At 45.8% G+C, this 24,598-nt stretch overlaps 1 protein-coding gene across 5 annotated transcripts in view; it reads right to left on the bottom strand.

Moving 5' to 3' along the window:
- The window catches only part of c13h19orf44 (chromosome 13 C19orf44 homolog), a 110,296-nt gene that overhangs the window by 5,223 nt on the left and 80,475 nt on the right, over positions 1-24,598 (bottom strand). For 4 of the 5 annotated variants that reach the window (XM_086005013.1, XM_086005010.1, XM_086005012.1 and 1 more), the window contains exons 2-6: positions 19,074-19,205; positions 16,893-17,624; positions 7,006-7,366; positions 5,010-5,083; positions 2,034-2,622 (exon numbers count right to left, since the gene is read on the bottom strand). In XM_086005013.1, coding sequence (XP_085861139.1) covers positions 2,034-2,622; positions 5,010-5,083; positions 7,006-7,366; positions 16,893-17,624; positions 19,074-19,181 — 1,864 coding nt within the window. In that variant the 5' untranslated portion in view covers positions 19,182-19,205. The remainder of the gene's footprint in view (positions 1-2,033; positions 2,623-5,009; positions 5,084-7,005; positions 7,367-16,892; positions 17,625-19,073; positions 19,206-24,598) is intronic. The other variant, XM_086005015.1, reaches the window with a different exon arrangement.

Here is a 24,598-nt window from a genome sequence, read left to right as displayed (position 1 = left end):
TGATGTTAGAGGTGAAAGTCGGCGGTCTTTATGATGGAGAGTATACTCATCTCAGGGTCACCAATAGTATGCCAAAGTTATGAACAGTCCGGTTCAGCCTGAGACAATGTGCAGGGAGGGTGATAGAAATCGGTGACAAGGGTATGGAATTTGTGGCAGGGGCTGGAGACATTCACTTAGGTCTTCCCAATATTTAGTTGGAGGAAATTGCAGCTCATCCAAAACTGGATGTCAGACTAGCAGTCTGATAACACAGAGGCAGCGGAGGGGTAGAGAGAGGTATTGGAGAGGTAGAGCTGTCTTTCGTCAGAATACATGTGGAAACTGACCCCATGTCTGCAGATGATATCGCCAATGGGCAGCATGTAGATGAGTAATAGCAGGGGGCCAAGGGAAAGCCATTGCTAGAAATGCTGTGGCGAGATAAAAGTGGAATCAAGTGAGGGCAGTCCCATAGAGCTGGGCAACAGAGGAGAGGCGTTGGAGGAGGATGGTTTGGTCAACTGTGTCAAAGGCTGCAGACAGGTCAAAAAGGGATAATTTACCACAGTCACAGTGGATGTCATTTGTAAGTTTGGTTAGGGCTGTTTCAGTGCTTTGGCTGAGGTGGAAACCTGATTGGAGAGATTACATACATATGAAACTGATGGACAGGAAAAGACTAGCTGGTCCATCGAGTCTGTCCCGTATAGTCATGTTGCAACTAAATATAATGACCCCAAATGCTCCCCACCCATCAGCAGCCATGTAATCTCCAGTGAGATACAATAAACCAGCCTCAATGTGTAATCCAGAAGGGAGGGAATTATAATATTCTACACTACTCATGGGGATGTTTCTATACCGGGCACTATCACCATGTGGAACTGCATAATCGTGGAGATCTTTTGCATTTTTTGTTTTTCACCTTTCTTCAGTTTCTCTTCCACCTCTAAAGACAGACATTCCCTTTCCTCACTGCACCTATAATTTGTTGCTCCCTTTGGTTGGGAGAGTGGGACACTTCAGCCAGTGGCCAACTCCACACATATTTTTAATAACATTCACTTGTGCATTACCACTCCCTTCGCCCCACCATTGGCAGCTGTATCTTTAACCGTCTAGTACCTAAGCTCCGGAATTTCCTCCCCAAACCTCTTCGTCTCTCCAACTCTCTCTTTAAGAGGCTGCTTATGCTTAAAACCTACCTCTTTGATCAAGCGTTTGGTCACCTGTCCCAATGTCTCCTTCTTTGGCTCGGTGTCAATTTTTGTCTAATTACGCTCCTGTGAAACGCATTGGGACGTTTTGCTCTGTTAAAGGCGCTATATAAATGCAAGTTGCTGTTGTTATTGTAGTTGACCTGTTAGCAGGGTGTGCTTGAATGGCACAATAGGGAACACATGGATAAACATTCTCTCCCTGCTCCAGATCACTTGACTGACACTTGTTTCCTTGGACAAGCCCAAAAATGAACTGTAGGTAAGACTGAAATTCAAACTCAAGTATGGTACTGGGGACTAACTAATATCCCAGAGCTATAATTAAGGTGGACCCATAGCTACAACTAATTCTACAATCTGTGTATTACACCAATAGCCGAGGGTGACTTGACATTTATAAACTAGCATTTTATAAACAGACTCATGAACAATTGATCCTGTTGACCGTCAGAGGGAAGGGGAGAAAGTAAAGGAAATAAACACTACGACGAAGCTGTCAGGGGTTGTAAACAGCCAGTCATCAGACCACAGGGAAAAGAAAGAGACAGTTTTTAGGCAGCCCGACAACATATTGGTAAATCACTTGCTTCATAATCAAGTATTACATTTGCAACTTTGACTCCCAGGCTGGAGTTCTCTGGGTTATGGACTGCTAACTAGGTGGGATGGAGGCAGACTATGCTCCAGGATTATTAATTTCTACACACCTTCAACAGCAGTCCCTACCTGCCCAACCTCTTCACTGAGAGATACTGGGGGAAGGAAAAGGAGGAACGATTGGAGGAGGGGAACAAATCTGCAAATAAAAATTAAAATGATTCACAAATTAACCTCTGGGCCAGCTGTAGGTAAACCCGGATGGCAGTGTCTGTATTGCTGTATCTTTTACAGTCACTTTAGTCAGTCCTGACTCTCGCATCCTTCTCACTAAACAGGGAGATTCAGTGCTTGTTGCTGACTTGGGCTGGTCTGGAGTTGGAGTTGGAGTTGAGGATGTTGAATGGAAAGTGCTGGTGTCAGAGTAATCCGTCTTTGACTGCTCCTCGGATGACTGCTTGATACATGATTTGCTCTGGTCCATTTTTACCGAGGACACCTCACAGTCAGAATATTCAAAGTCCTCTGAGTATTCGGAACACAGAGTGCTCTCATCGTCCCCTTTTAATTGCTCGTGCAGTTTCCCTGGAGAAGTCTTTTGCTTCCTCGACACATTAGAATCTCCATTCAAACGTTCAGAGATTTCACTTCCAGTTGCAGCACTTTCTGTCCGGATCTCACTTTCCAAGTCACTCTCATCTTTCTCCCTCGAAGGTTTGGTGGCTTGGGGATGCGGACTGACCAGCTCATTTGCCATACGTAGCCCTGAGGTGTGAAAAGCAGATTGCGTGCTCTGATCACCTGAGGATTGGCTCTCTTTATTCTTAAAAAAAAGACAACAAACTGCATCCTTAGCAAACACTCCATGATATCAGAGCACAAGTAAATAACTAGCGATACAAATAGATACATTACTCTACTCTACCAGTCCCTTGCTTGGGTTAGTAACATATACTATAGTTCCCTGAAAGCTCGGTGGGTAAGTGCGTTGCCTAGTGTGGAACTGAGCCATGTAGGCCAGAAAGATCTTGGACGTGATTACTAGTCCGTGTTGTCAGCTAATCTCAGCCAGGGAGCACTACAATTGGCCTCAGTGCCCTGGGCTAGGGAGGAGGTGGGGAAAAGTTAAAAGTCAGCCAGGCCTCCCACTCCTGATTCGTATCACGAGTACAGATCAATAGCCCTGCAATAACAGATTGTCATGTAAATAAAACACTCAGTCCACTGAATATTGCGCAATACAGTTCCACTGACGTCTGGCTAGTTAAGATTTTCAGGCGCTCATTGGGTATTTCTCTCGAGCTTAGTGCCAAGGACCATGTAACCAATCCCTCGCTCCCTACAAACTGAAATGTGATCACATATGTGCAATATCTGGTAATGTAGTGTTGCCCAGGGTAGAAGAGAACATCCTTGTTGCTGCAATATGCTCACTGCAAATGATGCAAGTGTCCTTGTTCTTTCAACAGTGGAAGAGTAATCACTGTCAGACTATGTGGCTTAGGCCATAAACTACCAACCAGGTTTATATTAGAAGTAAACAGCAGGAAATATCGATGTAACAGATTTAATTACACTTAACTTGAAGCTCCTCAGTTCACAAAATAATAAAAGACAGAGGCCTAGAAATTGGGGTGAGGCGTCAAACTGGCGCCAAGTTCGCCTGGGCGCAGATTTTTGCGCAGCATTCGGAGCAGTAGCGATCGTCAGATATTCAGCCTCAGTGTCCCTAGAGGGAGACGGGGCGCGGCTCGAGGCGCTCCGCGTCCCTCTTAGGGCGCTGAAAGTGAATTTCGCAGCGCAACGTGCCGCAGCGCCACACACTGCGGCACGGCACGCTGCGGTACTGCAGGCCTTCCTCCCATTGTTAAGAGGGAGGGGCCTACAGCAGCGCGAACCCCGATCGCGAGTGCCGGCAAAAGAGCCCGGCACCGTGGAGAAGTGCCAGGCTCTCGGGAAACAGCCGGCAATGCCGCGGGGGGGGGGGGGGGGGGGGGGATCTGGAGGCCGGGGACGGAGGTGCTGGCAGGCGGCCGCCGAAAAAACCGGCCGCCCCGCACCTCCACCTTAACTTGCGCCTCTGCCGGCGCAGTAAGGCCCCGTGAACCGGGCGCGGGTAGCGAACGGCGCAACAGCGGCGTTCACTACCAAATATCGCGATCGGGGCGCGAATGGGGCGCTGCGCACGCCGATGACGTCATCGGTGGCGGCGCAGCGCAACAGGCTAACGCCACCATTAGCGCCCCTGCTGAATATCGCGGGAGGCGCAGCCAGTGGCGCTACAGCCACTGGCTGCCTCTTTAGGCGCTAACAGGTGGCGCTACTCACCCAATTTCTCCCCCAGAATGCTTCACCACTTCTCCTAATAACACTGAACCTGGACCAGTGTCCCCAACACAAAACTGACATGGGAGGTTCAGTTTACCCCCATGGAGCCTTCATGTGTTCCCTTCCATGTCAATAGAACAGGAAGAATTGCTGAACTGCTGCAAGGCTGCCAAATATATTCTGTGCCTAGGTAAGGAGCTGTCAATCAACCCCATTCCTGAGATATCACAATTAAGCAAAGCTGTCAGTGATCGATCACAATAGATTTCAAAGCCTCCCAGAACATCCAGCCATCCACTAGCTTTGATCTTAAAGTTATTTCCCTTTAGATAATTTTTAGCAAACATACTGCAGGGCTTTGGGGAAAGAGCAGGGGAGTGGGATTAATGGAATAGCTCTACCAGAGCCGGCACAGGCACGATGGGCTGAATGGCCTCCTTCTGTGCTGTATCATTCTATGATTCTATACATATTGCACAGCGTGTCAGTACATTGCATCACAGCTTTACTTGTATTTTCTATTTACCCCCTCCTTACATTCTCCCGATGCAAAGCAACTTCTCGGGGAATATATGACATGCTCACATCTCTGCCTATGTTACTCTATAGGTACCTTATGAGGTGCATGAGAGCAGGCCTGGAGAGACACAAGCCAGACTAGAAGGAAGGCAGTGTACAGCACGTACCTGCCCAATATCCTGAGCGCTGACCCCACCATGGTTGCTGAGGTCAGCTTCATTGAAATATATTATGGGTGAGCTCCAAAAATACCTTTGATTGGCAGCTCGCCCATATGGGGATGGGAAATTACATGCTGCTGCAAAACTTAAAATCCAGTAACAGCTTATAGGGGCCGGCACTGCACCAAAACAAACAGGTTACCTTCACAGTCAGTGCTGTTTTATGTTCTACAGCTGGAACCAAATCATCCAGAGTCAAGATATTTAGCCGGAAGTCTGAAACAGATGTGAAATACATGTTAGAAAGTGACATGGCAGAGCAATATGATTATAAAGAGCACTGCCCCACATAACACCAGCTTCTGAAATACTGTCTCCTAATTTAATTGTGCACTGTTTGCCTGCAGCCTGGGAGCAGACATTTTGTGTAGAACTGATGCCATCAGAACGGGAAGTGCTGCCCACAACTTATTGTCCTTTCACAGTTCTACATAAAATGTCTGCTCCCAGGCTGCACCCAAACAGAACTTCCTATGTGTGACATTATATCTATTGGAGTTCTACAGAAAATGTCAAACTAGCTGCCAGACATGGCCTGGGACAAAAGTACAAAACATACTGGCCTGGAATTTGCGGTCCCGATGATGGCTGCCGTAAGCCTTCTGAAAAGCCCCGCAAGTTCCGGGTTTCCGCAAGCGCTGTGCATGCGCGAACACCCGGAACTTGCAATCTGTCAAGGTACGCCTTGACAGATCTACCAAACCAACTAGAAAATCACTTTCGCTGGCGCAGAGTTGGGCTATTTGCCCAACCACTGCCCAGCAATTGCACTCAAAACTCTTACGGCTGGTAAAAGCAGGCATAGGGCCTGCTTTCAGCAGCGTAAGGGTTAATATAAATCTTAATTAAAAAATAAAAAATGATGCACAAACACTTAAAAGTAGTTTATGCAAATATTGGCCTAGATTAAAATGTTTAAAATTATTTTTCAAAAAATTAAAATTTTAATTGTATTTGGTGTAATTTGAAAATCAGAACATTTATATTTATTAGAGCTGTCTAAATTGTTTAATTATTTGGGATTCCATTGTATGTCATTAGGAGATTTCTTTCGGAAATGACTGCAATGAAATCCTCCTTTCTCATTGGAGCCCTGGCCCACGTGGTCCCAGGGGCGCTTCCGAACTGCCTGCATCCCTGGGATCTGTGGGCCTTTACGCAGGCCCATGACCCGAACTCTCCGTAGCTGTGGAGCCAGGAGGCAAGTTCGGAAATATTTCAGAGGCGTACTCCGGAGGTATGCCTCATTTTATACTGGCCAGTTAGAGCTTCCCTGCCAGCTTAGTAGGCAAATGCACCACGCTGTGTGATATTAACTCACAGAAACCAGGAGCTTCCAGGTAAATCACAGAGAGTGCTGGGTTTGCTGATCTCAGCTTAGATAGCAGTTGGGACACTACGAGAGCCTTGGTGTCCCTGGGCTACACAAAAAGGAAATATAAATCAGATAGGGTTCCCACTCCTGTTTGCTCTCTAGTGACTCCTGCTGCAAAATACGTGTGTGTAGATGGCAGAGGAGGACAGGACTAGATTCAGCTGTGATGCTCCCCACATATCAAGTAGCTTCTATTATCAATGTTCACTGTCTATTAAGGGAGAGTCTAAGTCTAGGGAGAGTACTTTTTATCCAAAGTTCTCCTCATTTTATACTGGAAAAGACAAATCTGGTTTGAGTTCTTTCTTTAAAAAGTGTTGTTACCAAGAGAAGCAACACCCACTCGCCCTATGTCCCAGAGTAACTCCATGGAAAAACAACAGGAACCACGGCTTCAAACCAACTTGACAGATGATCTGGCGCTACGGGACTCCAGGAAACTAGGTTACCAACTAGGAATGAGTTCAAGAAACAACTAGATACATTTCTGGAGAAAGTGAGGATAGATGAATATGGTGGGAAATCAATGTGTGGTTGAGATCATTCGAAAAAGGGGCATGTTTGTTGGACCAAATGACCTTTCCCTATTGCTAAAATTTCCCATGTTTCTGTACTACTGCTACAGTGTGGACAGATACAGCTAGAAACTGAGGATTAGCAAAACTGTGGCCTGCAGACTCCTTGAACAGTCTGTCAAACTTTACGCTCATCACCAATTCCAATGGAACAAGATGCCTAAAATTAGGTACAAAGACATACTCACCATCAGAAGTCTCATTGTCAAGACTTCTGACATCCTCAGCAACAGAGGGTTCAGTAAAGAGCTCGTCCAGAGATTTAATCTCACTTCGCTCAGATGGGGATCGTTTCACAAACCTCATTCTTGGAGACTGACTCGATTGAGGGGAGCCCACACTGGATAGAGAGGGCATTCCCAATTGACTGGGGCCCACACTGGGTGGAGATGGCATTCCCAATTGACGGGAGCCCACACTGGGTGGAGAGGGCATTCCCAATTGACGGGAGCCCACACTGGGTGGAGAGGGCATTCCCAATTGACGGGAGCCCACACTGGGTGGAGAGGGCATTCTCAATTTGCTCCTTGGATGGTTCCTCAAGACAGACTAAGAGTAAAACAAAGCATGAATCAGTAACAAGTCAGGAACAAGTGCAACCAAATATTTAGAAATTCGCAACCAAAGATTATAAATAATAAACAAATTGAACAGTTACACCTAGACCAAGGATTATATAGAATGGGAAAGGTCTCCGTATCTTACTGAAGCCTGGTCCTCCAACCATCAGTGATGTTTTCACCTTCCCAGTTACAATGGTTCTCAACACCTGATAAATAGGAAATGATATTTTACATCTCGTACATCACCCCAGAAAGGAGACAAGTAACAGTTCCCTCAAGATCAAAGGGATTTCCCCAGCTGTGAGCCAGAGGCTGTGTAGTTGCAATGCAGCTACTGAACAAGGGAATTCTCACAAAAGCCACTCCAGGGACATAGCTGGCGAAAACCACCTTTTTAAAACTTGGCTTTACCCTGACTCTCTAAAATTGTACAAAATAACGACAGATTTCTCTGTTTTTGTCACAGCCCTTAACTGTGACTATAAAATGCTGACCAAAATTCTCACCTCTTGACTGATTTAATTCACCCAGATCAAACTGGCTTTATAAGAGGATACCTCTTGGCAGACAAAACGTAGAAGTTACAACATGGAAACAGGCCATTCGGCCCAACCAGCCTGTGTCGACAGTTACCCTCCACATGAGCAAATAGTCCATTACCACCCTGTATGATTCAATGTGGTGCATCACTGCACCAGCACAAGCTCTCCTGTGTTGATACTGTCCCGAGATGCAGTAAAGGCTTTCGACCCCAGGTAAAATGGAACTTCCTCTGCTTATGCTTGAGCACAATGTCTTTGGGGCACATTCAAAAGATGAGAAGGGACAGAAGGATAAGCTAGGTAACTATGGACCAAGATCAAGTCTAAGATCAGTTGTAGATAAACTCTTAGAATCCATATTTCAAACTAAAATAAGTAAGCATTTGGAAATGTATGGGTTAATGAAGGAAAGCCAGCACGGGTTTGTTAAAGGCAAGTCATGGTTTATAAATAAATTTAGTAGATTTTTTGAAGAAGTGACCGATTAGATAAATAAAGGGAATGTATTGTAGCAAATATGGACTTTCAGAAAGTGTTTGATCAGATGTCACAAGAGGCTTGTTACAAAATTCAGACATATGATACAAGAGGAAATGCAGCAGCATGGACAGAAAAGTGTCTGATGGACAGGAAACAAAGGAGTTAAGGGCGTTGCTCAGATTGGCGAAGAATTGGAAGTGATGTATCTCAGGGGCCAGTGCTGGGACACTTTTATGCTTGGTGTGTATCTAGATGATTTTGAGTTGGGCATAGAAAGCACAATCTTGAAATTTGCTGACAACACAAAAGTAATGGGTTTCACAAACAGTGAGGAGGGCCGTGAAAGGCTTCATGAAGACAGATAGATTAGTGGAATGGGCAGATGGGTGGCAGATGTAATTTAATGTGGATAAGTGTGAGGTAATACATTTTAGGTGGAATAACTTGAAATGAGAATTGGTCTATACACTCAATGAAAAAATGCTGAAGGGTGTGGATGAACAGAGAGCTCCAAGGGTTCAAATACATAATTTCCTGCAAGTACAAGTGGGTAAAGCTATAAAAAAGACCGACAGGATTTTGAATTATTATTAATAGGGGCATAGGCTGCAAGAGTAAAGAAATAATGATAAGTTTGTACAAAATATTAATTAGATCACATTTAGAGGCACCCCGTTATAGAAAGGGCTTTAAAACCACAGGAATCATCCAGTGTAGATTAATCAGAACAATGTCAGGGATGGGAAACCATAGTCATGAGAAGAATGAATAGGGAAAGACTAATTCTACCGGAGCAGCGAAGGCTAAGAGTGGATTTTTACATTATGAAAGGTTTTGATAGAGTGAATGGAGAAAGACTTTCCTCTGGTTGGGGAGTCAATGATGAGTGTCATCTATTTGAAATTGAGAGTGAGAGGGGAGGTTATGAGAAATTTCTTTACACTGAGAGATGTGGGAGGATGGAATGCTTTGCCACAGTGAAACATAGAAACATAGAAGATAGGAGCAGGAGTAGACCATTCGGCCCCTCGAGCCTGCTCCGCCAATGCGATCATGGCTGATCATCCAAATTCAGTGCCCTGTCCCTGCTTTCTCCCCATACCCCTTGATCCCTTTAGCCTTAAGAAATATATCCAACTCCTTCTTGAATATATTTAATGAATTGGCCTCTACTGCCTTCTGTGGTAGAGAATTCCACAGGTTCACCACTCTCTGGGTGAAGAAATTCCTCCTCATCTCTGTCCTAAATGGCTTACCCCTTATCTTTAGACTGTGACCCCTGGTTCTGGAGTCCCCGACCATCGGGAACATCCTTCCTGCATCTAGTCTGTCCAGTCCTGTCAGAATTTTATAAGTTTCAATGAGATCCCCTCTCATTCTTCTAAACTCCAGCGAGTATAAGCCCAATCGACCCAATCTCTCCTCATACGTCATTCCTGCCATCCCAGGTGTCAGTCTGGTGAATCTTCGCTGAACTCCCTCCATGGCAAGAATATCCTTCCTCAGATAAGGCGACCAAAACTGCACACAGTACTCAAGATGTGGTCTCACCAAGGCCCTGTACAACTGCAGCAAGACATCCTTGTTCCTGTACTCGAACCCGCTTAACCGCCTGCTGCACCTGCATGCTTACCTTCAGCGACTGGTGCACAAGGACACCCAGGTCTCGTTGCACTTCCCCTTCTCCCAATCTATTGCCATTCAGATAATAATCTGCCTTCCTGTTTTTGACACCAAAGTGGATAACCTCGCATTTATCCACGTTATATTGCATCTGCCATGCTTCTGCCCAATCACCCAACCTGTCCAAATCAGCCTGGAGTTTCTCGGCATCCTCCTCACAGCACACACACCCACCCAGCTTTGTGTCGTCTGCAAACTTGGAGATATTACATCTAGTTCCCTTGTCTAGATCATTAATATATATTGTGAATAGCTGGGATCCAAGGACCGATCCCTGCGGTACCCTACTAGTCACTGCCTGCCACTCGGAAAAAGACCCGATTATTCCAACTCTTTGCTTTCTGTCTGCCAATCAGTTCTCTATCCAAGTCAATACCTTGTCCCCAATCCCATGTGCCTTAACTTTACGCGCTAATCTCTTGTGCGGGACCTTATCGAAAGCCTTCTGAATGTCCAAATACACCACATCCACTGGTTCTCCCTTATCTATTTTACCAGTTACATCCTCAAAAAATTCCAGTGGATTAGTCAAGCACAATTTACCTTTTGTAAATCCATGTTGACTTTGTCCGATCCTGTCACTGTTTTCCAAGTGCTTTGTTATTACATCTTTTATAATGGACTCTAGCATTTTCCCCACTACCGATGTCAGGCTTACCAGTCTGTAATTCCCCGTTTTCTCTCGACCACCTTTTTTGAATAGTAGGGTAACATTAGCTACCTTCCAATCCATGGATACTGTTCCAGATTCCATCGAATGTTGGAAGATGATCAGCAATGCATCTACTATTTCTAGGGCCACTTCCTTAAGTACCCTAGGATGTAGATTATCAGGCCCTGGGGATTTATCGGCCTTCAATCCCATCAATTTCCCTAACACCATTTCCCTACAAATACTGATTTCTTTCAGTTCCTCCCTTTCATCAGACCCTATGTTCCCCGACATCTCTGAGAGGTTATTTGTGTCCTCCTTTGTGAAGACAGAACCAAAATATGTATTTAATTGGTCTGCCATTTCTTTGTTCCCCATTATAAATTCCCCTGATTCTGACTGCAAGGGACCTCCCTGGACTCAGCAAAGGTCCCGGCAGACTGGAAAACTGCTAATGTAACACCCTTATTTAAAAAGGGCAGTAGACAGAAGGCTGGAAACTATAGACCGGTTAGCCTAACATCTGTGGTAGGTAAAATGTTGGAGTCCATTATTAAGGAGACAGTAACAGGACATTTGGATAATCATAATTTAATAGAAACATAGAAACATAGAAGATAGGAGCAGGAGTAGGCCATTCGGCCCTTCGAGCCTGCTCCGCCATTCAACGAGATCATGGCTGATCATCCAAACCCTAGCACCCGGTTCCTACACCGACAGCCATCCCACCCAAGCTCTATCCCCATAACCCCACGTATTTAATCCCCCCTAACACTAAGGGCCAATTTTTTTATCATGGCCAATCAACCTAACCCGCACATCTTTGGACTGTGGGAGGAAACCGGAGCACCCGGAGAAAACCCACGCAAACACGGGGAGAATGTGCAAACTCCACACAGACAGTCACCCGAGGCCGGATTTGAACCCGAGTCCCTGGCGCTGTGAGGCAACAGTGCTAACCACTATGCCACCGTGCTGCCCGGTCAGCATGGTTTTATGAAGGGAAAGTCATGTTTGACAAATTTGCTGGAGTTCTTTGAGGAAGTAACATATAGGGTGGATAAAGGGGAACCAATGGACGTAGTGTATTTAGACTGCCAAAAGGCATTTGACAAGGTGCCACAAAAAAGATTATTGCTTAAGATAAAACATCACGGGATTGGGGGTAATATTCTGGCATGGATAGAGGATTGGCTATCTAACAGAAGGCAGAGAGTTGGGATAAATGGTTCATTCTCAGACTGGCAATCAGTAACTAGTGGTGTTCCGCAGGGGTCAGTGCTGGGTCCCCAACTCTTTACAATCTATATTAACGATTTGGAGGAGGGGACCAAGTGTAACATATCAAAGTTTGCAGATGATACTAAGATGGGAGGGAAAGTAGTGAGTGAGGAGGACATAAAAAACCTGCAAGGGGACATAGACAGGCTAAGTAAGTGGGCAGAGATTTGGCAGATGGAATACAATACTGGAAAGTGTGAGGTTATGCACTTTGGCAGGAAAAATCGTAGAGCAAGTTATTATCTTAATGGCAAGAAACTGGAAAGTACTGAAGTACAAAGGGATCTGGGGGTCCTGGTGCACGAAACTCAAAAGGTTAGTATGCAGGTGCAGCAAGTGATTAAGAAGGCCAATGGAATGTTGGCTTTCATTGCTAGGGGGATAGAATATAAAAATAGGGAGGTATTGCTTCAGTTGTACAAGGTATTGGTGAGACCGCACCTGGAATACTGCATACAGTTTTGGTGTCCATACTTAAGAAAGGACATACTTGCTCTCGAGTCAGTACAAAGAAGGTTCACTCGGTTAATCCCGGGGATGAGGGGATGGACATATGAGGAGAGGTTGAGTAGATTGGGACTCTACTCATTGGAGTTCAGAAGAATGAGAGGCGATCTTATTGAAACATATAAGATTGTGAAGGGGTTGGATCGGGTGGATGCGGGGAGGATGTTCCCGATGATGGGTGAAACTAGAACTAGGGGGCATAGTCTTAGAATAAGGGGCTGCTCTTTCAAAACTGAGATGAGGAGGAACTACTTCACTCAGAGGGTGGTAGGTCCATGGAATATGCTGCCCCAAAAAGCTGTAGAAGCTACATCATTACATAAGTTTAAAACAGAAATAGACAGTTTCCTAGAAGTAAAGGGAATTAAGGGTTACGGGGAGCGGGCAGGAATTTGGACATGAGTCTAGGTTCGGATTGGTCATGGCCCTGTGGGTAGCGGAGAGGGCCCAGGGGCCGTGTAGCCTGATCCTGCTCCTATTTCATGTGTCTAATTCTGTTAGATTCAGGAGATAGTTCTGTGATAGTAGATTGGCGGTTAGGATCAGATCAGCCATGATCTTATTGAATGGCGGAGCAGGCTCGAGGGGCCGATTGGCCTACTCCTGCTCCTATTTCTTATGTTCTTATGACCTACGCTTGACTTCACCAATCTTTTTCTCCACAAATCTATAAAAGCTTTTACAATCAGTTTTTATGTTCCCTGAAAGCTTACTCTCAGATTCTATTTTCCCCTTCTTAATTAATCCCTTTGTCCTCCTTTGTTGAATCCTAAACTGCTCCCAATCCTCAGGTTTACTGCTTTTTCTGGCCAATTTATATGTCCTCTCCTTGGATCTTATGCTATCCCTAATTTCCCTTGTTAGCCACAGTTGAGTCACCTTTTTTGTTTTATTTTTATGCCAAACTGGGATGAACAAATTCTGTAGTTCATCCATGCGGTCTTTGAATGTTTGCCATTGCCTTTCCACCGTCAACCCTTTGAGTGACATTCCCCAATCAATCCTACTCAACTCGCGCCTCATACCATTGTAGTTTCCTTTATTTAAATTCAGGACCCTAGTCTCTGAGTCAACTACTTCATTCTGCATCTTAATGAAGAATTCTATCATATTATGATCACTCCAACCCAAGGGGCCTCGTACAACAAGATTGCTAATTAATCCTTTCTCATTACATAATACCCAGTCTAAGATGGCCTGATCTCTGGTTGGTTCCTCGACATATTGGTCCAGGAAACCATCCCGTAAACACTCCAGGAATTCCTCCTCCACAGTATTGTTACTAATTTGGTTAGCCCAATCTATATGTAGATTAAAGTCACCCATGATGACTGCTGTGCCCTTATTGCACGCTTCTCTAATTTCCCTTTTAATGCCATCCCCAACCTCCGCATTACTGTTTGGAGGTCTATATACCACTCCCACTAACGTTTTCTGCTCCTTGGTATTTCTCAGTTCTACCCATACAGATTCCACATCATCAGAGCTAATATCCTTCCTTACAATTGTGTTAATCCCTTCTTTAACCAGCAATGCTACCCCACCTCCCTTTCCTTTTTGCCTATCTTTCCTGAATATTGAATACCCCTGGATGTTGAGTTCCCAGCCTTGGCCACCCTGGAGCCATGTTTCCGTAATCCCAATCAAATCATATTTGTTTACCTATATTAGCGCAGCTAATTCATCCACCTTATTACGAATGCTCCTCGCATTAAGACACAAAGCCTTCAGGCTTGTTTTTTTAACGCTCTTAGACCTATTAGAATTATTATTTACTGTGGCCATGTTTGATTTAAACCGTTGATTTCTCTGACTGCCACTTTTGTTTTTCTCCTTCCTATCTTTTGCTTTTATCCTTGTTTCCCTTGTGAGTGGTTGAGGCAGAGATCATTGCAATATTTAAGGGAAAATTGGATAAACCTTTGAAGCAGACTATAGGGAGAGTGGGATTTGTTCTGGATTGCTCTATCAAAGAGCTGGATCAAACAAAATGGGCCAAATGTGCTATTAAATTGTATAGTTTAATAGGTAATTGACCATGTCCAACTACAGTGCAGTCAATGATTCGTGCTTGGAAACATCCAATAGTGTCACTAATCTAGAAGATTGGAGGGAAGCATAAAGCAGGACCTGCCCGTTTTACACAGCTACAATCTTCCAATGACACTTGCCACAAATGGCTTCAAGACCTGGGATGAGAAGAGCATCACTGAAACTGCTCCAGGATTGCCCAATCCAACCAGCTGACTGACCAGTTCCACATCTCCCCCACAGGATTTCACAGAATCACAGAATCTACAGTGCAGATAGAGGCCATTTCGGCCCATCGAGCCTGCACCGACACATATCCCACCCTATCCCCGTAACCCCACGTATTTAATCCCCTAACACTAAGGGTCAATTTTATCATAGCCAAATCAACCTAACCTGCACATCTTTGGACTGTGGGAGGAAACCGGAGCACCCGGAGAAAACCCACGCAGACACAGGGAGAATGTGCAAACTCCACATAGACAGTCGCCCGAGGCCAAATTTGAACCCGGGTCCCTGGCGCTGTGAGGCAACAGTGCTAACCACTATGCCACCGAGTAATTTCTTCCATTATGCCCAGATCTGACACTACCTTCCGCACCCAGATGTATGACCTACAATCCAGTGCATTACTCTGCTCTGGTGCAATCTGGAACTTCACAAAATACATATGACCAAAGCACCCATGGGGATATCTACCAAGAGTGGCATGTGATGCAACATTTGAACCTGGAGCTAGGGAAACAAGAGACATGGGCCCACTTCCTCCAGGCCCATCCCACATACACCCTATGCCCTGCAGCCCAAGGGATCCCATGGCCAACCTCTTAATGGACCCTATCATACCCCTCAGCTCCCACAAGCACCAAGTATGAGCACCCAATGGTAACCCTTCACTCCCCCTCCCCTTGTGTGACTAGCATCTTCTGACAAGGAGAGACTGTGGCCAAACTCACTGGTAACCCTGCCCAAGTATGTATTTGTAAATCCTGTGTAATCTGCAAAGCAGCATATATTTTGTATTCTACCATAACCCAAAAAAGGTTCCGAATTCTTGTACAACTCAACAAAGTAAAATTATTTGAAATAAAGTAAAAGCGTTCAGATGCATTTGCTCTTCAAATTGCTTTTGGTAGACCTCCCATCTTCTATTCTCCCTAAACTTCAGCTCATCAAAAACTCTGCTAGCCGTATCCTAATTTGCACCAAGTCCCGTTAACCCATCACTCCTGTGCTCACAAACCTACATTGGCTCTCGGTTCAGCAACGCCTCGAATTAAACTTCTCATCCTTGTGTTCAAATCACTCCATGGCCTTGCACCTCCCTATCTCTATAACCACCTCCAGCCATACAACCCTCAGAACTCTGCATGCCTCCAATTCTGGCCTCTTGTGCATCTTCCACTTCTTTCGCCCCACCATTGGCGGCCGTGCCTTCAGCTATCTAGGCCCCTACCTCTTTGACCAAGCTTTTGGTCACCTGTCCTAATATCTCCTTATGTGGCTTGGTGTCAAGCTTTGTCTGATAACAATCCTGTGAAGTACCTTGAGGAAAAGAGTGTTTGAAGACCAGGACCTCAAACCCGGCACTAAGCTCATGGTCTACAGAGCAGTAGTGATACCCGCCCTGCTGTATGCCTCAGAGACATGTACCATGTACAGCAGGCACCTCAAAGCACTGGAGAGGTACCACCAATGCTGCCTCCGCAAGATCCTGCAAATCCATTGGCAGGATAGGCGCACCAACGTCAGTGTTCTTGCTCAGGCCAACATCCCCAGCATCGAAGCTTTGACCACGCTTAATCAGCTCCGATGGACGGGTCACATTGTCCGCATGCCCGATACGAGACTCCCAAAACAAGTGCTCTACTCGGAGCTCCGGCACGGCAAGAGAGCCCCAGGTGGGCAGAGGAAATGCTTCCAGGACACCCTCAAAGCCTCCTTGAAAAAGTGTAACATCCCCACCGACACCTGGGAATCCCTGGCTCAAGACCGCACAAAGTGGAGGAGAAGCATCCGGGAAGGCGCCGAACACCTCGAGTCTCTTCACCGGGAGCAAGCGGAAGCCAAGCGCAGGCAGTGCAAGGAGCGCACGTCAACCCAAGCACCCCACCCACCCGCCCCTTCAAACACTGTCTGCCCCACCTGTGACAGAGACTGTAGGTCCCGCATTGGACTCATCAGTCACCTGCGAACTCATTTTTAATGTGGAAGCAAGTCATCCTCGGTTCCGAGGGACTGCCTAAGAAGAAGAAGTACCTTGGAACGTTTTATTATGTTAAAGAGGTTATATAAATGCAAGTTGTTGTTGAAGTAGTATTATGCGTGTACACTACCTGGTTGTGCAATTTGGAACTGTGTTGTGGAGTCCCTTGCGATCTTTTTATAAGTTCACTTTCATCGGAGAGTTCTAGGGAGCCTCCCAGCATCCTTCTCATTTCCTCCTCATCACTGTCGATTGTGACCACTCTGACTGGAGTTTTAGGGTGTGCGTTATGTTTGCCTTTCTTTGAAGATCTCATTTCTTTCTTCTGACCCCCGGCATTGAACTCCTGCTTCGCAGCAGTATCTGCCATTCTCTTCAGGAACCTGCTCCCTTTTCCACTTAACTCACTGCTTGACTTGGGGGAAAGTTGCCTCTCATCGGACATCTGCAAATCCTCATCTGAATCGATCGTGAGTGCACTCAGTTTCCTGCTCATGATTTTATTTTCTATTTGTGCCAGTCTGGCAAGCGCAGCACTGGAGGATCTGACCCACGCAGAGGCAGCATCAGGTCTTCTTGTGTCTGCCTCATGAGCTTTCTTCAACATGCTCTTACTCACTGTGGGACTTTGCGATACTGCCAATTTGTTTGGCTTCTTCAAGAACCGATTGCCAGTCAATGGCAGCTCACTGATGCCTTCAGCTGGCTTTATAGTGGCTGCAGTTTTCAAATATCGATTTTCTTTCCATTCTCTGGCTACTGTGTCCTCTATTGAAAGGTCGCTTACATCACTAATTTCATGCAGGTTGAATGGATTAACTTTCAGGGCACTGTTTTTCTTATAGAGAGTGTTCATATAATCCTGCAAATACAAGACTGATAGTTTAGAAAATGGTTGCTTTTGCCACCTCAAAGAGAAAGCATGTAGATTCAAGGAGGTTCAGTGCTGGAACGTACCACATGGGTTGATACCTGGATGAGAATAGCCCTAGGGATTCTATATATTTTAAATGGGGAAAAAAGTGTATGTACTTGAGCTTCCTTGATAGCTTAGTTAGAAGATGCATGATGTGGTGTAGTACTAAGGCATGCAGGTCACAAGTTGGACTTAATTGATCTCAGCTGAAGCAGCAGTTGGGGCCGTAGAATTAAGGGGAAAGAAAAATAACAAAAACATGCACAAGTAAAGTAATAGAATGATCTATAAAGGGGAGAACAGGAGATGGTTAAGTGGCAGAAGTGATATTAGCATTAGACAATAATGGACATAATGGGAAAATGAAAGAAAGAAATTACATTTTTTTTATTCATTCATGAGATGTGGGCATCGCTGGCAAGGCCAGCATTTATTGCCCATCTCTAATTGCCCTGGAGAAGGTGGTGGTGAGCCGTCTTCTTGAACTGCTGCAGATCGTGTAGTGAAGGTACTCCCACAGTGCTGTTAGGTAGGGAGTTCCAGGATTTTGACCCACTGACGATGAAGGAATGGCGATATATTTCCAAGTCAGGATGGTGTGTGACTTGGAGGTGGTGGTGTGTTAACCATGCGCTTGCTGCCCTTGTCCTTTTAGGTGGTAGAGGTTGTGGGTGTGGGAGGTGTCGAAGAAGCCTTGGTGAGTTGCTGCAGTGCATCTTATAGATGATACACATTGCAGACCCGGTGCGTTGGTGGTGGAGGGAGTGAATGTTTAAGGTGGTGGATGGGGTGCCAATCAAGCGGGCTGCTTTGTCCTGGATGGCGTCGAGCTTCTTGAGTGTTGTTGGAGCTGCACTCATCCAGGCAAGTGGAGAGTGTTTCATCACACTCCTGACTTGTGCCTCCTCGATGGTGGAAAGGCTTTGGGGAGTAGGAGGTGAGTCACTTGTCGCAGAATACCCAGCCTCTGACCTGCTCTTGTAGCCATAGTATTTATGTGGCTGGTCCAGTTGAGTTTCTGGTCAATGGTGACCCCCAGGATATTGACGGTGGGGGATTCGACGATGGTAATGCCGTTGAATGTCATGGGGAAGTTGTTAAGACTCTCGCTTGTTGGAGATAGTCATTGCCTGGCACTTGTGTGGCACAAATGTTACTTGCCACTTATCAGGCCAAGCCACTTATCACAAATATGAGACATAAAATGTGTGAATACCTATAGGTGTTGGGGATAGATAGATAGAAAGGTTTAGAGAAAGATAGAAAGAAAACAAAACAAAACGAAAAATGGGCAAAGTTGAGCAGGCTCCAGCGACCCAGGAGCCGAGTAAGAAAAATGCAGGTCGACACCAAGGGTGTCAAAAGGGTACTTTTTGTGAGACAATTTTTCATTACCTGCAGTTCGTCCCCAGAATCCTCGAAGCTTTCTAATATTCTCTGCCCAGCGAGCTGGGCCTGGGCTCTCACCAGGGCAGAACTCCCCAGTCCACTTCTCCTGAACATCCTAACAAAAGCAGAACACGTGGTCTGGAAAGGGGAGTCACAGAACAGCATCTTTTCAGCGATAAATAAATACACATTTGCACAAAACACATTCCCTGTCTCCCTGCTCCCAAAAAAGCCCCAAAGTAGCAGCTTTCTGAGTTGTATGGGCTGGTTGCTAACAGAACATAATAAGTGTTCCCCAAGGCATTGTGGGTAAATACACCTTGTCTGAGCTGAGCTAGAGCCGAGGAGGACGCTGTCTTAACCAGAACAACAATAGTGATCACTGTCCAGTGACCTCTGCTGGATCGTGTGCCGCAGGATTGGTAGCACAGTGGTTATGTTACTGGACGAGTAATCCAGAGGCCTGGACTAATAATCCGGAGACGTGTAGTTCAAATCCCACCACGGCATGTGTGGAATTTAAATTCAATTAATTAAATAAACCAGGAATAAAAAGCTAGCACCAGTAATGGTGACCATGAAACTACTGGGTTGTCGTAAAAACCCATCTGGTTCCCTAATGACCTTTAGGGAAAGAAATCTGTTGTCCTTACCTGGTCTGGTCTATATGTGACCCCAGACCCACAGCAATGTGATTGACTCTTAACTGCCCTCTGAAATCACCTAGCAAGCCACTAAGTTGTAACAAACCACTACAAGAAAGTATAATAAGAATAAACAGACCACCCGGCTTCGGACACGACAACGGCACACCCAGCCCAGTCAACCCTGCAAAGTCGTCCTCACTAACATCTGGGGATTTGTGCCAAAATTGGGAGACTAGTCAAGCAACGGCATGACATAGTCACACTCACAGAATCATACCTTTCAGCCAATGTTCCAGACTCCTCCATCACCATCCCTGGGTATGTCCTGTCCCATCAGCAGGACAGACCCACCAGAGATGGTGGCACAGTGGTATACAGTCGGAAGGGAGTGGCCCTGGGAGTCCTCAACATTGAAGTCTCATGGCTTCAGGTCAAACATGGGGAAGGAAACCTCTTGCTATTTGATTACCACCTTCCTCCCTCCCTCAGCTGATGAATCAGTACTCCTCCATGTTGAACACCACTTGGAAGAAGCACTGAGGGTAGCAAGGGCACAGAATGTATTCTGGGTGGAGAACTTCAATGTCCATCACCAAGAGTGTCTCAGTAGCACCACTACTGGCTGAGTCCTGAAGGACATAGCTGCCCGGCTGGGCCTGCAGCAGGTGGTGAGAGAACCAACACGAGGGAAAAACCTACTTGACCTCGTCCTCACCAATCTACCTTTCACAGATGACAGTATTGGTAGCAGTAACCACCGCACAGTCCTTGTGGAGGTGAAGTCCCGTCTTCACACTGAGGACACCCTCCATTATGTTGTGTGGCACTACCACCGTGCTAAATGGGATAGGTTCAGAATGGATGTAGTAGCTCAAAACTGGGCATCCATGAGGTGCTGTGGGCCATCATCACCAGCAGAATTGTATTCCACCACAATCTGTAAGCTCATGGCCCGGCATATCCCTCACTCTACCATTAACATCAAGCCAGGCGACCAACCATGGTTCAATGAGGAGTTTAGAAGAGCATGCCAGGAGCAGCACCAGGCATACCTAAAAATGAGGTGCCAACCTGGGGAAGCTGTAACACAGGACTACATGCATGCTAAACAACGGAAGCAGCATGCTATATACAGAGCTAAGCGATCCCACAACTAACGGATCAGATTAAAGCTCTGCAGTCCTGCCACATCCAGACGTGAATGGTGGTGGACCATTAAACAACGGGAAGAGGAGGCTCCATTAAAATCCCCATCCTCAATGATGGTGCAGTCCAGCACGCGAGTGCAAAAGATAAGGCTGAAGCGTTTGCAACCATCTTCAGCCAGAAGTGCCGAGTGGATGATCCATCTTGGCCTCCTCCTGAGGTCCCCACCATCACATGATATCAAGAAATGGCTGACCGCACTGGATACAGCAAAGGCTATGGGCCCCGACAATATCCTGGATGTCGTGCTGAAGACTAATGCTCCAGAACTAGCCGCGCCTCTAGCCAAGCTGTTCCAGTACAGCTACAACACTGGCATCTACCCGACAATGTGGAAAACAATGTGAAAAGGCAGTAATATTAGTGGATTTCAACTACCCCAATATTAACTGGGATAAAATTAGTGTGAAGGGTATAGAGGGTGCGGAATTCTTAAAATGTATCCAGGAGAACTTTTTTAGCCAGTATGCAGCAAGCCCAACAAAGGAGGGGGTGGTTCTGGGCTTAGTTTTAGGGAATGAAGCTGGGCAGGTAGAAGGCGTATCAGTGGGGGAGCATTTTAGTGCTAGTGACCATAATTCAGTTAGATTTAAGGTAGTTATGGAAAAGGACAAGGATAGATCAGGAATAAAAATTCTAAATTGGGGAAAAGCAAATTTTGCTAAGCTCAGAGGGGATTTAGCCATAGTGGACTGAAAACAGCTACTTGAAGGTAAATCAGTGTCAGAGCAGTGGGAGGCATTCAAGGAGGAGATCTGGAGGGTTCAGATCAAATATGTGCCCTTAAAGAAAAAAGGTGGGACTAACAAATCTAGAGCCCCCTGGATGTCTAGAGACATACAGGGTAGGATAAAGAAAAAAAGGGAGGCGTATGACAGATACTGAGGGCTAAATACTCCAGAATCTTTAGAGGAGTACAGAAAGTGCAAGGGTGCAGTAAAAAGATTAGGAAAGCAAAGAGAGCATGAAAAATTCTTGGCAAGTAAAATCAAGGAAAACCCAAAGATGTTTTATAAATATATTAAGAGTAAGAGAATAACTAAGGAAAGGGTAGGGCCTATTAGAGATCATGAGTGTAATCTGTGTGTGGAGGCGGGAGACGTCGGTAGGGTTCTTAATGAATACTTTGCGTCTGTTTTCACAAAGGAGAGGGGCGAAGCAGACATTGCTATCAGGGAAGAGTGTGAAATATTAGATGAAATAAACATAGTGAGAGAGGATGTATTAAGGGGCTTAGCAGCTTCAAAAGTGGATAAATTCCCAGGCCCAGATGAAATGTATCCCAGGCTGTTAAGCGAAGCAAAAGAAGAAATAGCAGAGGCCCTGACCATCATTTTCCAATCCTCTCTGGCTTCAGGTGTGGTGCCGGAGGACTGGAGGACTGCTAATGTGGTACCCTTGTTTAAAAAGGGAGAAAAGGATAGACCGAGTAATTACAGGCCAGTCAGCCTAGCCTCGGTGGTGGGAAAATTATTGGAAAGAATTCTGAAGGACAGGATAAATCTTCATTTAGAAAGACACGGATTAATCAAGGATAGTCAGCACGGATTTGTTAAGGAAAGGTCATGTCTGACAAACTTGATTTAATTTTTTGAGGAGGTAACAAGGAGGGTAGAGCATTTGATGTAGTGTACATGGACTTTAGCAAGGCTTTTCAGAAGGTTCCCATGGGAGGCTGGTTACGAAGTTAAAAGCCCATGGGATCCAGGGCAAAGTATCAAGTTGGATTCAAAGCTGGCTCGGAGACAGGAAACAGAGGGTAATGGTTGATGGGTGTTTTTGTGACTGGAAGGCTTTTTCCAGTGGGGTTCCGCAGGGCTCAGTACTAGGTCCCTTGCTTTTTGTGGTATATATCAATGATCTAGACTTGAATATAGGGGGTATGATTAAGAAGTTTGCAGATGATACTAAAATCGGCTGTGTGGTTGATACTGAAGAAGGAAGCTGTAGACTGCAGGAAGATATCAATAAATTGGTCAGGTGGGCAGAACAGTGGCAAATGGAATTCAATCCGGAGAAGTGTGAGGTAATGCATTTGGGGAGGGCTAACAAGAAAAGGGAAACACATTAAATGGTAGGACACTGAGTAGTGTAGAAGAACAAAGGGACCTTGGAGTGCATGTCCACAGATCCCTGAAGGTAGCAGGCCAGGTAGATAAGGTGGTTAAGAAGGCATACGGAATGCTTGCCTTTATTAGCCGTGGCATAGAATACAAGAGCAGGGGGGTTATGCTTCAACTGTATAAAACACTAGTTAGGCCACAGCTAGAGTACTGCGTGCAGTTCTGGTCACCACATTACAGGAAAATTGTGATTGCACTAGAGAGGGTGCAGAGGAGATTTACAAGGATGTTGCCGGGAGTAGAGAATCTTAGCTATGAGGAAAGACTGGATAGGCTAGGTTTGTTTTCCTTGGAACAGAGGAGGCTGAGGGGAGACCTTATTGAGGTGTATAAAATTATGAGGGGCCTAGGTAAAGTGGATAGAAAGGACCTATTTCCTTTAGCAGAGGGGTCAAAAACCAGGGGGCACAGATTTAAAGTAATTGGTGGAAGGTTTAGAGGAGATTTGAGGGGAAATTTCTTCACCCAGAGGGTTGTGGGGGTCTGGAACTCACTGCCTGAAAGGGTGGTAGAGGCAGAAACCTTAACCACATTTAAAAAGTACTTGGATGTGCACTTGGGATGCTGTAACCTGCAGGGCTACGGACCAAGAGCTAGGTAGTGTGATTAAGCTGGATAGCTCTTTGTTGGCCGGCGTGGACACAATGGGCCGAAATGGCCTTCTTCCGTGCTGTAACTTTCTATGATTCTAGGTATGTCCTGTCCACAAAATCAATTAGGGCATATCCAATCTGGCCAATTACTGCCCCATCAGTCTACTATCAATCATCAGCAAAGTGATGGAAGGTGTGGTCGACAGTGCTATCAAGCGGCACTTACTCACCAATAACCTGCTCACCGATAACCTGCTCAGTTTGGGTTCCGCCAGGACCACTTGGCTCCAGACCTCATTACAGCCCCAAACATGGACAAAAGAGCTAAATTTCAGAGGTGAGGCGAGAATGACTGCCCTTGACATCAAGGCAGCATTTGACCGAGTGTGGCATTAAGGAGCCCTTGTCTTTTGCACTCACATACTGGGCTCCGCCATCACTGAGGATGGGGATATTCATGAAGCTTCCTCCTCCCGTTAGTTGTTTAATTGTCCACCACCATTCACGACTGGATGTGACAGGACTGCAGAGCTTTGATCTGATCCACTGATTGAGGGATCACTTAGCTCCGTCTATAGCATGCTGCTTCTGCTGTTTAGCATGCATGTAGTACTGTGTTGCAGCTTCCTGTGGCACCTAATTTTTAGGTATGCCCGATGCTGCTCCTGGCATGCTCTTCTGCACTCCTCATTAAACCAGGGTTAGTCCCCTGGCTTGATGGTAATGGTAGAGTGAGGGATATCTTCTCTTTTTCCTAGGCAGTCCCTCGGAACCGAAGATGACTTGCTTCCACATTAAAAATGAGTTCTCAGGTGACTGATGAGTCGAATGTGGGACCTACAGTCTCTGTCACAGGTGGGGTAGACGGTGGTGGAAGGGGCAGGTGGGTGGGGTACTTGGGTTGACGTGCGCTCCTTCCGCTGTTTGCGCTTGGCTTCCGCTTGCTCCCGGCGAAGAGACTC

The sequence above is a fragment of the Somniosus microcephalus genome, chromosome 13 (genome assembly GCF_052327205.1).
Source record: "Somniosus microcephalus isolate GS21.2 chromosome 13, FLI_Smic_1.0, whole genome shotgun sequence".
NCBI classification, from domain to species: Eukaryota; Metazoa; Chordata; class Chondrichthyes; order Squaliformes; family Somniosidae; genus Somniosus; species Somniosus microcephalus.
This window is presented reverse-complemented; position numbering and strand designations above follow the sequence as displayed.